We start from the raw sequence: 16,005 nt of genomic DNA on the forward strand, positions 1-16,005 counted from the left end.
GTTTCTATTCTTGATTGCTAAGTAGTGGGACCCTTTACCCAGGCCATCCTTTTGCCACTTTTAACATCAAATAAAACATCCATGCAGTTGAAACTATACTATGAAAATAGAAAATATTGAGATTCTTGGGACCAAAGGAAAACATAAAATTCCAAAGAAACTGTTCTTCCCAGGGATTTCCTATCCCAGATATGCAACTCAGCTGGAATTGAAACTCTGGTGGTAAAAATGGCATCAAATATGTCAGCATGAATGTCACACTTGGGTTGGGGAATCACTGTGCTTTTATAACGCTTCTTTTTTTCTATTTCAGGGAAGGAGATTACAGCAGAAACTTTCATGGAGAAGTTGGATAATGGTGCCTTGCTCTGTCAACTTGCAGAAACCGTGCAAGAGAAATTCAAAGAGAGCATGGAGGCTAACAAGCCCACAAAGGTAAAAGATCCCAAGGCAGAATCACTCACTGCCTGGTGGTGGATTACAATTGCAGTGGCTTATGAATTGAGTTTAATTTGAGGATTTTGTTGTGAATGGATGCAGTAATGCTTCTAAAACTCAGAGGGTGCTTTTTAATTAGGTAACATGTTATTTGCCCTCTAATTACATAAATTACATAATCCTTTTGGTAAGTCTGATTAAACAGAAGGTTATGGAAATTGATAGTATTAGTACAAAATAAATACTGTGTATAAACTGGTTAATCTGACAAATTGGTTCAAAATTTAGCAGAGAAATAACTTATGTCATCAGGCAATGAACAAAATCTGGTCAAGAAAGATTCACTGAAGAGGTCTTTGTTTCCAAGTAGATTATTATGGTAGAACACTGAATTAAAATATCTGGACTGTGTAATTTTTTGCTGGTTTTAAATAATAGATTGAACTAAGTAACTTTGGACAAACTATTTTTTTTCTGACTACTCTGATTTCTTTTCTGCACACTGTTCTAATATTTTTTCACGGTTATTATAAATACATAAGTGTGGTGTTGATAATTTTTTTAAAGGAACAAGGTAAATGACACTTTTCTTAATTTTAAATAGAGAAGGAAAAGAGGGCAGAAAAAATAAGGTTAAAATAATGTTGAGGGCAGCTGAAAACAAAAATAAGAAAACTATTAAACTCTCCGTAACTCTGGGGGAAAAAAAGTAAAGCTGATTATTTATGTATTGTTTCTTTATGACTGTGGAACTAAAATCCAAAACGAAAGATCAGGTTCCCTAAAACAATGTATTCCTTTTACAGCACTACAGTTGGTTTGGGGATAATATTTTATATCACCCTGTAAAGTACTATATAATATACAAAGCCCCTTATTTGTTTTCACCTTAAGAGCAGCTCTGTGAAGGTATTAATTAATTCAGTGGCTCTCAAACCTTGCTACCCAGAGGAATCGCCTGAAGGTCTTTAAAAACTACTGGGAGCTGGCTCCCATGCCTCAACATTCGAATTTAGTCCCTAGGGAGAGCCACCTGGGGGGTTGGGATTTCTTAAAAGCTCTGCAGGTGCTTTTGATGTGCAGCAAAGTTTGGGAACCACTGAGGGTTTTTTTTTTTTTCTTCTGCATTTAGATGCAGACTAAGTGATTTGTGCAACATCACCCAGCTAGGCAGTGACCGAGCTGAGAACTTAACACAGACATCCTCTTTCCAAGACTAGTGCTCTCATTTCGGTTCACTCTGAGAGCATAGGCACGAAGAGGTTTCTCACGAAAATGCAAACTCAACGTTAGGACTGGTAGGAGACCAGTTATTCTTCTGCCGTGGCTTCCATTGTAATGCAACCGGCCTCTACTTCAGTTTGCTAATGAGAAAACATAATGCCTAATAGGAGGACAATTTGTATACAAAGTTCACTCTAAAATAATGAACAGAGGGGAAAAAAAGTGTCGTGCTCTGATTTTTTTCAAAGCATTATCTTAATCAAAGAGAGAGCCCATTGTCTCCATATTTCCGTCTTGAATTCTTCCTAGTAACAAAGAGTAAACAACTCTAAGGTACAGTTTTCAGTAACTTTTTGATTGTTTTCTAAACTATTGCTTTTTTAAACAAAAGCTAAAATCCCTATATAGAATTGTAATACTAAGACTGTCAAGTGTAAGACAGCCCTCGAAGGATTCGCTTATCGTGTAAAGGCTTTGATGTTGAACACATTTTGCTTTGGTTCTAGTTTTATTATTTGTAAGTAGACATATCTGAGTCTTGGTTTTCCTATCTGTAACATAGTTTTAAAAATTATGCATATATGCCTGCCAGAGGGCATTACCCAAAAAAGGCTCTTGATATAGACCATCTCTCTTCTCTATGTGAAAAAGTTAAGATATCCTGATGAGAATTTTAGATTAACTAGAGGAAACTAGAATAAAAAAATTAAGTACTTGTAAAAATTCATAGTTAGTGTGATAGCTACTATATGCAAATACGTGTATATTTGCCCCAAATCTCCATAACAATTGTAATATTGAGAATAGTTATGAGTTGGGAGTTTGCTATCTATTTCAAATTATATCATTTTATAATAAAACTATAAAACATAAAAAGAAATAAAGGAGGTTGTCCTTTCAAAATGAATAAAACTGAAGAAAGTTTTTATTAAACTTAAAGTATTTCCTTGATCCTAATCCATTTGTTTAACTGAATATAAAACTCAAATTTATTTTGATTTTAGTAAATATATTTTAGTATAAAAACTCAGCTGTGGTAATTGAACAAGTGTAGGTTTAAAAATACCCAGTATGACCTAATACTCAATGCTCAAAAAATCAAATTTACTCTGACTTAGAAATTGACACAATTCCTCTTGACTGAATTGCCTTCTGTGTCCTTGGCAAAATTTGTATATTTCACAACCTACTTCCATTGCAAATCAAAGTAGCATGTGTCTTACTATATGAAGAGTGCAAAGACAGCTATTTTTTCTTTTTTGTATTTTATGAGAAATTTTTCAAAAGGTGAAAAGCCAATGGCTAATATCTTCATGGCTATTATTGTTCATAAACATGACTTTGTCAAGATTCATAGTTTTCAATTCATCTTTCTCTAAAAACAGAAAGAGCTGTTATATGAGATTCTACAGCATTTTGTTATTATTAAATCTAAATTTAAACAAGAATAGATTTATTAAAACCTGGGTAGTTAGGTTTACGTAGAATATTTCCCTTAGGAAAAAGGGAGACTTTCAAATTGGAAGCTACAACATTAAGGTTACAATATTAAGTCCGCTTGTGTGTGTGGAAGTAATTTTTTCTCACCTTGGCATTTTGAAATTTAGGGACAATAGTGGTGAAGAGAGGTTCAATTCAATTGAGAGGTCAATTCCTTTACGGAATTAGTGAAACTTATATTTAGGGAGATGTTAAAACTGAATGACTTTTTAAAAAATCCAGAACAAACTTGATCCCATCTAAAGTCATGTTTATAGGAAGTCCTTTGTAATTTTTTCTCCAGCAGCTTAAATCTTATGTTCTTGTTCTCACAGCAATATTTTTACTTTTCCTGATTGATAGATAATTTGGGAATTTTACAGCTGTGTAAACACATTAGAGCGAGTAAGTTATGTCTGGTATGTGTGAAGTATGTCTGTGTTAAGAGTGATTTAAACACTATTAATATTTGCAAGTAAATTTAATAAATATGTTAGACAGTTTACATATTTAATATTTTAATTATAAATGCATGACTTATATCCTATTCTGACTTGGTAAAATACTCTGAATGCAAATAAATTATATCCTGTAATTCTTTCCAAGTATCAATAGATCAGTTTTGAAAAATAACCTCTTAGGTTTTTAGCTGTGAGTAGTTAATCTTAGCCTTGTATAATTTAATTTTAATTAGTTCATATGCACCATAATATGATCAATTTATTATACATGTAAATGTTAATTATTCCTGGAGCTGAGGAACTTTAAGGGCAAAAAATCTAAACAAAACTAATCTTTTGGGTATCCTATTGGGATGAGAAAACCAAAACAAGTGATAAATCCAAGGTTAGGTTTTGTACCTCTTGACCCTTTGTTAACTGACTCAATGTTGGCATCTCCAGTCAAGACAAAGTAAGTGTTAACATTGATGTAAACTTTCATGTCCTGGTCCAGAGAGTTTAACTGCAGGAACCCCTTCTTACTGTGTATTTCCTCTGATCTTTTTCCCAGTCATGACTCACTGATTTGTGTACACGATTCTCTCAAGCACTGGGGCATCAACATGGTGCAAGATATTCAAAGGATTCAACCTCTCTTTTTCTCCTAACATTCCTTTCCTTTTGTCTCATTTATCTTAGGAGCCTCTATCCCAGACATCAGAGTTTCCCTGAGTTCAGAGCTTCCTTTGACTTCAAAGAGCCCTGGGTGGTTAGATCAGGTTTGAAGCACATGAAGGGAAAAGGGGAAAAAAAAAAGAAGAAGAAGAAGTTCTGTTACTTAGTAGAATGCTGCATTATGCTCCGAGGAAGGAACTGAACATTCACCATGTAAATGTAGAATCCAGCCCTTGTTTGTGGGAAAGAACATCCCAGGCAGATAGAATGCCCGTAGTACATTTGCCCATCAAGAGTTCCTAGTTCCCTGAGCTGCGAGATAACAATACCTCAGGATGTTGTGCCATCCAGGAATTAAATCAGACATAAAGATTAGAGTTTTTCCCTCAAAAATCAATAGCACATTTTGTTTAGAGAACATCTTATCTAGATTGAATTCAGAGAAACCCAGTCATCTGTGTGTACTGCCAACATCTCTGACAGAACAAGAAAGTATGGTAGAAGTGTTAAAAGGGTTTTCTTGAGAAGAAAATCTCAGCTGTGATTAAACTACACATAAATGTATCTGGTTATGCAACTAAAATAACTATATTTTTAAAGAAATTCATGATTTTGAAATGCAACTATAATGCTAGAGTTAAATCAACAGAGTGACTCTTAATGAGAGGGAGGGGATATAGGTGGAATGATATGGAAATAAATGATTTTCTTTTGCAGCCTGGGATTGAGGAGAGAATGAAAAAATAGGAAAGTCAGTGATTAAGTCCAATTCCTTGGAATTAAACAGAAGTATAAATATCTTATCAAGTTTTAAGTATATTCAATTATCTCCCAGTGTAACATTAAATTCTCTTGTGACCATTTCTCTTTGTAAACTTTTCTTCTCTAGCTCATTGTCTAGAAACGATGAAATGACTTGTTTAATGTTTTTAGCTTTGGGAGTGTTTCTGTTCTAGACTTTCTTACAGGGATATGCCTAAATGGGGCTTAAGTGCTATAGCAATAAATGTTGGCATGTCATGTACAATGATGTGAAAAGGTGCTTGACTTTTTTCTTCCCACACACAGTCAACTAGTCATAGGGAATTTGATATGGACTATATGTGCAGGCTGAGAAAAGAAGCAGTGTGAAAAGATGGGTGTGATGGGGAGTGAATGGTGTGCTTATGGAATTTACCTGGATCTTCAGACTGAATTGAACTAATCCTGTGTGTGACACTTCTACTCTGTGATAGAATATTGCTAGGCACAACTCAAAATCCTAGCAATCCCACTCCTGGGTATGTATCTGGAGGAAAATATAATTCAAAAAGACACATGCACCCCAGTGTTCACGGCAGCGCTATTTAAAATAGCCAAGACATGGAAACAACCTAAATGTCTACTGACAGATGACTGGATAAAGAAGATGGAATGGAATACTACTCAGCCATAAAAAAGAATAAAATAATGCCATTTGCAGCAACATGAATGGCCCTGGAGATTGTCATTCTAAGTGAAGAAAGTCAGAAAGAGAAAGAAAAATACCATATAGTATCACTTATATATGGAACCTTAAAAAAAAAGGAAACAAATGAACTTATCTACAAAACAGAAACAAACCCAGACATAGAGAACAAACTTAAGGTTACCAGCAGGTAAAGGAGGGGGGAAGGGATAAATTGGGAATTCGAAAATTGCACCTCTTGGGGAGTGATAGGAATGTTAACTATCTTGATTGTGGTAGTGGTTTCGTTGGTGTATACATCTGTCAAAATTCATCAAATTGTACACCTGAAATACATGAAGTTTACTGTGCAGGAACCATTACACAGTAAAGGTGTTAAAAAATATAAGAGGTGACACAAAAAAATATGACCATGTTGATTATCTGGCACTAAGTTCATTATAAAGAGTTTAAGTTTCATGGTCATTAGCGTCCCCAGACAGAGACTCAGTCTCCATCAGACAACCATAGCCAGCTAGGAACATTTGCATGATGCCCTTCACAAAAAGTTAATGTTCTTTTATGATATTCACCAAAATGAATTTTTCTAACACTATGAAAATTTGTTCTGAATAATCATGCTAAAAGAAAGACTGAGTTGTCCTTCTATTTCCCTATGAAAATTTTCCTAAAATCATTGTTTATGAAGAGGCAATCAAAGAGTATCAAGGCAAAATCTACAGGGAAAAATAAAATAAGTTTCTGTAAAGCAGTTAATCGATAAAAATATTATGTGGTTCTCCTGTACTTGGTAATGGTTCTCGTGTTTATCATCTTTCAAAAGTTATTCATCTGTTGTGCTTTGTTTTATTATCTTAAGTAAATATTGAGTTTCATGTCAAATTTTATATTCATAAACTGTGTTCCTTTTCATAAAAGATCCCCCAAATAAGATAAGCTTAAGACCCCACAAAAACAGTTTCTTCTCCAACCCCTATATAATTGCACGGGCTACTAGTTTTTATTCCACAGATGCCAATAGCAGCCTCCACACCAATTCCAAATATTCCATATTTTTCTAATGCCTGATGCCTGAACTTTACTCTCTGGTACTGAAGTAATAAAAATGTAGGGCCTTGGAGGGCCTAGAAATTATGCCATTTCCAAAGGTTAACTGCACAGATACAGGGACAGTCATTTGAGAGTACCACTATCAGAATTGATCGTTTTAAACATCGTTTAAAGAGGGCAGCTAAACAGAAATGGTTAATAGCATGGACTCAGCCACCAGACTTCTCTGTTTAAATCATGACATAGCTTGGAGAAATGACCTAACTTCTCTATGCTTTAATTTTCTCATTTGTAACCTGTAGATAATCACATCATCTACCTTACCAAGTTATTATGAAGACTGAATAATTTAATATGCATAAGCACTGAGTAGTACCTAGTACATACAGGCCTCATTAATATTTAGCTATTAAATTTATCTTATCATTCCTTTCAAGATTCAAATTGCAGCAAGAAAGAATCTGATTAGTTTGATTAAGAGACAACTCTCTGACTGGGTCATGGCTGGCTTTGATGGACTTTTGCCCAGACAAAATAAAATGAGGGAGGGATGGTTTCCCAAAGGAAAGGAAGGGGGATTCTGGAACAGCAGAGATGTATGTTATGATCTTTTATACTTTGTAGGTAACATTGGTTTCCCATCTGTCAGAGCACCTGTACCATATTATTGTATTTAGTTGTTTTCTTGCCTTGGTCCCTTTACTAGACTCTACGATCCGTGAGGACATAGTTTATGTCTTACTCATATAGGAGTCTTTCCTAGTAGCAGGCATACAGGTGCTCAGTAGACATGTTTTGGATAAATAAATAAATGAATGAGTGGATAAATGGCCCAATGCAGACTTTTACTTGTCGATCCAGATGTTATTATGGGGATTTTTAATCCTGGAGACTTTTATCCTTACCAAGTTGAAAATTCCTCCCCCCAGCTGGTTTTGCTTAGCTCAGAAGTCTTTGATGTGCAAAATCATATGGAACAAAGTTGACCGTGTAAGTAATGGAGAAAACCGAGGATTGGAGAATTTTAGGATGGTTGAGCGGAAGAACAAGGACCTGAGGACATTAGAAATACTGCCAAGAGATTGACTGAAGCAATAGACAGTGACGGTCTAAGCTAGCTAGTGAATGAATTCTAGAGGAGGGCCATCATGTAGTTAATTGTAGCTATTATTATATAGTCCCATGATACGTTATTATTTGAGCTCGGAGCATTATCTAAAGGTAAAAATGATGACAAAAAAGAGCATATTTTTAATCCAAATGTTTTATTCATTTTGAAGATTTTTGTGCAAGGCCTATTTACAGTGTTTGCCATGGTTGCATTAAAGTCAGAATGAGACAAGTAATAATACAGTTTTATGAATTTGCTCACCATTGAGAATTAGGAGAAAGAATAATTGTAGGGCATTTCCTATAATAGGTCCTCAAGAGATTTTTTTTTTTTTTTTTTTTTTACCTGAATTGAGGTATTGTTACAGGAGTTAAGGGTTGGGTCTTTCAATTACTAAAGGAGCCATAAAGACTAAATCATCATGTTGTTTTTCTCTGTCTCTCTCTTTCTTTCTTTCTTTCTTTCTTTCTTTCTTTCTTTCTTTCTTTCTTTCTTTCTTTCTTTCTTTCTTTCTTTCTTTTTTTCTTTCTCTCTCTCACTCTCTCTCTCTTTCTTTCTTTCTTTCTTTCTTTCTTTCTTTCTTCTTTCTTTTTCTTTCTTTCTTCATCTCTTTCTCAATAACTGCCCCTTTTGTGCAATAAAGTAGCTGACGAGTGAAATGGGAATGTAAGAACTGTTGTTTCTTCTCAGAGTGCCTAATTAGTGATGCACCAAATCACTATTTAACAATCAAGATAAAAATAAAGTTTCTGTAAAACTGCAGGAGAGAATCAGAGAATCCCAGCACTTAGGAACAAAGAGCAATAAATGCTGCTATTTGGTTTTCTGAAAGATGTGTTACTTTAATAACCAGTAGATAACTCAAAAAGAAAATTTAAATGATCATAATATAAAGCAAGTTTATCATTTCATCAACCTTTAACAATATAGAATATTATGAACTACAAATATTTTATAATTGAGTGCTAGTTGTATACGTTATTTTAAAATCTGAGAGATGATTGATGAGTATATGTTAGGAATGAGAGATGATGTTCCTTACTGTGGATGTTTACGTGCATTTGTGTTGGTGATGAGTAAGGGCGTGACTTAGACACAGTCTACTCAAGCAGTTTACTCTCTATGAGGAAGAAGTATGATGTATGTGGGGATACATAGATTTTGGGATCAAGTTTACAAAACGATTTGAAAAAGAAGTAGTCACAGGTTAAATAAGAGAAAGGCAACATTTTGTGTCTGAATTTAGAATAGAACTGAAAACATACAGTAATATACCCTGAAAAATTTTTGTACATACAGTTTTTTTAAAAAATTTTTTGAGTCTATTTCATTTAATTCCTAAATCAAAAGGGATACCAGTTAAAAATAATAATACTGACTTTATAAAATGACGGCTGTACACACATTGGAATGCCCAAGATGCTTTTTTCTGGCCTATTGCAATGATTTTTAAGTGTATTTCAATACATTCATTTGGCCATCCTTACCACCCATATGTTATTACATTTGTTAATCTAACTTTTTATGACTACAAAGTCAAAAATCTAAATTATTTTCATTTCATTGTTCTCAACGAATCATCATAGAAGAATTGCCATCCTCCCTCTTCTTTTATAACTCTTTTGGTGGGGGGCAAAGAAGGTCAGTGTCTAAGAAGACGGGCTGAGATTCTTTAGGAAAATTACTGAAAACAGTATAAAGTTTGTTCCTTTATCTGTAGATGGAATTAGATGTTGAGCTACATTTTGGCTTTACATAGTTAAGATTATTTGGACAAGTCTATAGGTCCAAATAATCATAACCAAATGGAAAATAACCATGTGCAAAGCATGGAATTAACCTTTGGGACCTGCACTCACATTTGAGACAGCTGTCTTTTTATGTAAAAGAAGCAACTGACAAGAATCAGAATTATTTCAGAATTCCCCTCAAATTACAAGAGAGTAAAATATAATCTATTATTATTATCCTTGGCTCCTTTCTTATTTGTTGCAGATCAGTAGCTGTTGACCTTTTAATATGAGCAAGAGGGAGTCATTATTCTCCCAAGTTCTCATGGTTTTTTTTTTTTCACATTAGAGTTTGCCTCTGATGAACTCTTTGTGCTGAGAGATGTGAGAGAGATTATTTCCAGCTTTATTCTAATGCTCTGCTGAGAATGCTCACATTCCAGAAACGAGGGAGAGAAGGAGAAAGACAAGGTGGCTGCATTTAACCTAGAAATTTGCCAAGTTTCAGAGGCTGCAAATTGATGTGGATCTGCTTCAGATGAAGGACTGAAGGACTCTCCTTCAAAACTGTTCTTTCCTCTTTAAAGTTCAAACTGTAAGCTGTTGTTTAGTAGTACAATTAATGGCTGCATTAAAAACGTATGAAGCATAAAAGTATAAAACTAACAATAAAACACGTTGAATTGAAATTCCAGAATGCATGAAAAAAATTACAACAAGTTCTGGATTAGAAGGAGGAGGCGTGCGCGCACACACACACACACACCACACACATCTTTCATCTATGTAATTTCATATAGCACCAGCAGAACATGGCCCCCTGAGCATAAGGGTAAACCTGATCGAGTTTTTCCACGATGACATCATCTCTTCCACTTACACGCTCACATTTAACCACATGCAGTCACATGGGCAAGACACGATTGTAAAAGGAGTGTAATTGGGGAACTGTTTCGTGATATTTGATAGCACTAATTGTGGTCACTGCTGTTTCAAAGCACTGTGGATATAGAATACTAGGTCAGGAAAAGTCACTCTCGCCATATGGAAAATAGAAAATTAATTATTTTAAAATGAGCTGTTACCTAATGCTTTGGAGAAATTCAGATCATTTAAACAAATCAATAGTGATTATGCATGCCATTTCTTAATGGAGAACAGTCACAGATTTTATAACAAGAGCCTTTTTTAGGGGAATGAAAATCAGGGGGAAAGAGTTTCTTTTTCATTTAAAAATGTCTAGGGATTGCTAGGTGATTCAAAATATAAGTACTTCCCATATTGATATGTGTGTGGTCCAAGGTATGTGGTACTGGTACATTAGAGGCTAAGGGCATAATGTTTTTTAGATGAGGTAACTGAGTTTACAGTGTACAGAAGTTTTCAACTGTATCTTAAACTTTTAGGGGCTGACTACATGAATACCTTCTATTGTTTCACTTAGCAGTTTGAAAATGCATGACATATCATGCATGAAGCTGTCTGGTATGTATTTGGTGTTTATATTGCTTTGCTGGTTGTGTCTAATTTCACACCAGCATAGACTTCTTGTCTAATGGATGCTGTTGGGCTGGACCTCACAGGTCTACAAGGCCTGTATTTGCTCAGCTACAAGAGCAAAGAGAGTCCAGAGTCAGCGACAGAGATGTCAATGATTTAACAGATAAAGGGAGCTTATATGCCTGAAGTAAGGTCCCGGAGCAACGCCCCACCATGTGGGACAGACACCGGGCAGGATGGGCAGGACATGGCTGCAGTCTTAGCTCCTGGGGACAGGGGGAGGTTAGCAGTCATAGTGGGAATTGATGTCAGATTGGCTCATTTGTTACCAGGGAAACCAGCAGAGGAGCATGCCCCTGGCAGCCCCATTGTTAAAAACAATCACTAGCTGGAGCCTGGGGCAAGTATGTAGGAAGGTCTGTCCTGTGAATTGGGTAAAGCTAAGCAGGCCCTCCCTGCTCGAGCAGGGAATGTGAAGAGAGCAAGAGAACAGTCACCTTGAGTGGCCTGGCCATCCAGATGCCTGGTGAGCATCACTGCTCCATATAAGAAATAATGCAGCAATTTGTGTATCTTGGAGCCATAATTTAAAAAAAAAAAAACAAAATCAAAAATTAGCTCAATCAACTACTGTTAAAAAGAATTAAACCTTTGAAGTGCAAAGGAAGAAAGGAATCTTAAGGTGGAAGTCAACCAACTAAATTGTGAATAAATTCAGAAAATCTCTTGAGAGTCCGTTTTGTACTAGGTGCTATGAAGAATGTGAAGGCAAATAAGTCATAGACTCTTCCTTTTAGATCAGGAGTCCTTACTTGTTTCTGTGCAGTGACCCCCATTAGCGATGCGGTGAAGACTGTGGATACCTTTTTAGAATGATGTTTTAAAACACATTAAACATACAGGACTACAAATACAGAATACAAGGAATCAATTATATTGAAATGCAGCTATTGCAATATTGAAAATAAATGTTAAAGCACAAATTAAAAATAAGGAAAAATATTTTGCTTACTTTTAGTACTCTGCCATTGGTCTCAAAAATACTATAGATTTAAAGTACAAGAGAAAGTAAACCCATTACTTCCAGACATCTGCAAAATTTGTAGTGTGAATTTAAAACATCTGTGACTTCTACTGGTGAGAAAGCTACTGTAGTTTTATTGCATTCATGATAAAGGAATATTAAAATTTAGTTAGGGGAGAGAAAAAATAAAGATTATTTTTTCCCACATCTCAAGTTCATGGTCCTCCCAGACCAAGAACTCTTGTTCCAGATGATCACAACCTAGAGAAGCATATTGCCAACAACATGCAGAACTCAGAATAAACAGATTTTAAACAAAGTACAGGGAGAAGATTAAGGCAGGAGAGATTAATCTTTATATCTTTACCTATATACTGTGTGTGTAAACATATATAAATATATATGTATAAATGACATTATATATTATAAAAGAGGAACCACACCACATTTTGTACCATGTTCTCATACTTGCTATATTTAAACATTGTTTAAAGATGGAAAAGTAGATGTCTGATCTTTTTTCTCAGACTAAATGAATACCACGTGATATGATGATAAAGCACACACTTACTAAGTACCTACTCTGGGCCAGTCAGAGTGAGCTTTTTCAATGAATTAAGTCATCAGATAACTTAAAACTTAAGTCTATCATGTCGATCCCTAGCTCAAAATTCTCCGATGGCACCTTGACTTACTTGGAGTAAAAGCCAAAATCTTTGTAACAGTCTACCAGGCACTATGCACTCTGTTCCCCAGCTGTTTATCTGATAATATTTCATATAACTTTGCCCTAACCCCACTTTGCTGCAGTCATACTGGTTTCTTTACTGTTCTTTGAACCCAACAAGGGGGTTCCACTCACCACAGGGCCTTTGCACTTGCTCTTCTAGCTTCTTAGTGTAGTCTTTCCTTATATATGAGTATGACTTGCTCCTCACTCCCTTCAGGTCTCTGTTCAAATGTCATCTCTTGATTGAGGACTTTTCTAACCACCCTACAGAAAGTATCTTTTAAATATGCTCTTCTTGATTTTTCAACAGATAGGCATTTATGGAGACGTAACAGTGTTCAGGATGCTGATAATTAAAAAGAAGAGTAAAGCACTACTGTCTCTTCTCAAAGGGCTTACAGTCTAGTTAAGAAAATAAAATATGAACATATAAACATACAGATATCAATGGTAAGTGCTCCATAAATGACATATACCAATGGGTCTCAAACTTTGTATTACCATAACATGTATTACATTGATGGCATTTGGTCAGTTATTCAACAAATACTTACTGAAGACCTAAAATATGCAGGGCAAGGTACCTTGTGAAGTAGCAGGGAAAGGAGAATAACTTTAAGCTAATAATTCAGCCAGCAGTGAATTACAACTGTGTTATGTTGAAATATGGGAAGTCCAAGTACATGGATGAGTAAGAGGAAGACCTAACCTAGTCTTGTGGAAAAATTTTTCTGTTATTCTGAAGCAGGCATGAGGACGAGCCAGGCAGAGAGAAATAATGAGTATTTGAAATATAGAAAATAGCATATATGAAAGCCCTCACATGTGCAGGTGCATGATGACTCTGAGGAACCAAAGGAAGATGTGTCTGGATACTAGGACGTGACACTAGAGCATCAAGAGATGAGACCAGAGCTAAGTGTTGTTGGATGTTGTCAAGATTATACCACTGAAGTGTTTAAACAGGAGCATAATAAACTCTTTTAAAAAGATAACAGTGTGGAGAATGGATTAGGAGAGGTGAAAATAGAGCTGAGGACCCACTTAGGAAGCTACTTTTCCAAGTCAGGAGAGTGGTGATGGTCATTTAGCCTAGGATGGTAGCAGTAGTGTTGGAAAGAAGTAGTTGGTTTTGAGATGCACACTTGGAGGGAGGGCTTGGCAGGATTTGGTGTTGAGTTAGACAGAAAGGGTAAGGGAGATTGGTCCAGGGTGTCATACATGAAGAAACAGATGGATGATGGTGCTTTATTTTACAATTGAAAAGGCAGGGAAAGAGTCAGATTGAGGAAAGATCTTGGATTTCTATGCATATGTGCAGTGTACTCCCTTGAGTACCCACACATTATGGGTGCTGTGGGCTCCCTGTCACACCAATCTTTTCATTACTGGTCAAGAAAAAAATTTAAGCAAGTGAATAAGGGAAGACTCTTAGAGTTAACCTTGAACATGCTTTAATTGCCATGGACCTTAAAAGATATTCAGTTTTAAACGGTTAGAGTCATACTTTTTTGGATCACAAACATCTGTAGACTTAACTCTTAAGCAATTGAAACACATCGTTGTACATTGACATCTACTGATATAGATAGAAGATTCTATAGACATTCAGGAAACAAGTCAGTTCATCAGAGTGCTCAGAGAAGTTTCCATGGACACAGTGGAATTTGAATTGTCCAGACCTGGTGCAAATAAATGGACAGAGAGAAAAAGTGAATGCAATGTAAATTTGTGCTTAATGAAGCAAATATTGAAGTTCGAAACTTACAAACGTATTCTGGGGATAGTGAAGAGATCAACTTAGTTGATATGAAGAGTACATGGGGAGAACTTTTGGCACATGGGCTGATTAAATTGATGACCTTTATAGCTGCAAGGCTTAAGCATTTTGAACCTTGTTTTGCAGGCAGCGAGCTGGAGACTGAAAGCATTCATTTTAGAAAGGTGAACATGGTGATGATGTGGAAATTGTGTTAGAAAGATCTGAGGCTGAAGAGAGGAGGAACATTGTGTAGGGTTTCTGCATTTGTTCATACGTAAGACATTGAAGGATTTAGAGTAAGAGTGTCAATGCTGTATTGAAAGGGGCAGGATATTTGAATACATATTGATCAGAAAATAACAGTCAGCTGAATTGGTGACTTATGTGCCACAGTAGGAAGGGGTGAGAGGAGAATCAAAGCTGTACTAAGCTTTTAGAAATTTGAAAACGTACAATGATGAGGGGACAAAACTAAAAAAAAGGAAATTCTGTTTGGGAAGAAATACAATCCCTGGATAGATATCCCAGACGGCAAGTGGTAAGTGGAACCAGGAAATACTTTTGAGACTGTTGTTGTGTTTCAGTGATCATTAAAATCCCCAGCAGGTCATTGAAACCACAGGCTGAATTTTATATCATTTTTGTTTTGAAAACTTCCCTTTGCTTCCGTTTTCTAACAAACGTATATTTATACTGGATGGCAGGCATTATTCTAGGAACTTTCCAGATAGCCTCATACATCGCTCACAGCAACCCTATGATGTGGACACTGTTAATATGCCATTCCACAGGTGTAGCTGAGTTACTGTCTGAAGTCACATGACTAGTGAGTCAAGATTCAGGATTCAGAGCCAGACAGACTTGCTCCAAAGTTTGTGCTTGTAACCACTCCATTCTGCTGCCCCTCGCTGGCTGTAATATATGCCTTAGCTGCACTCAGACTTGTGTTTATTCAACAACTATTCCATAAATACTATTGGATAGGTATTATACTAGGTGCTGGGGTGAACAAAACCGACACTGTGCCATTCCTCATGGAACTAACCCATCTGGAGGAAGAGACTTGCTCATCAGTTCATCTCACACATGGAGCGTGGCTGTAGGAGCATTTGAACATCGTAGATTTTAAGCAATTATAAAGAAGTGTTGAGGGGTGGTGCTTTGGGGGAACTGATCCATCGTCCAGGATTGGAAGGTAATCGGGCAGAGAGGCATGAGGAGGGCAGAGGACAGTTCCATGTGGGGGCTGGGGGTGGGAGGGAGCGTAGGGAGTACGCGGGCGTGGGAACAGAAGCAAGGTGGCTAGAGGAGACTGCAGGGCCCTGGTGCTACGTCGGTAGGTAGGAGCCAGGCTCAGACAGACTGTGAAAGCCATGTTATCAGGAGCTTTGTCTT

At 36.2% G+C, this 16,005-nt stretch overlaps 1 protein-coding gene across 1 annotated transcript in view; it reads left to right on the forward strand.

The window, feature by feature from the left end:
* GAS2 (growth arrest specific 2) overlaps positions 1-16,005 on the forward strand; it is a 119,469-nt gene that overhangs the window by 18,422 nt on the left and 85,042 nt on the right. Inside the window, exon 3 of the mRNA XM_072969679.1 lies at positions 314-435. Coding sequence (XP_072825780.1) covers positions 314-435 — 122 coding nt within the window. The remainder of the gene's footprint in view (positions 1-313; positions 436-16,005) is intronic.

This window comes from Vicugna pacos, chromosome 10 (assembly GCF_048564905.1).
Source record: "Vicugna pacos chromosome 10, VicPac4, whole genome shotgun sequence".
Classification (NCBI taxonomy): domain Eukaryota; kingdom Metazoa; phylum Chordata; class Mammalia; order Artiodactyla; family Camelidae; genus Vicugna; species Vicugna pacos.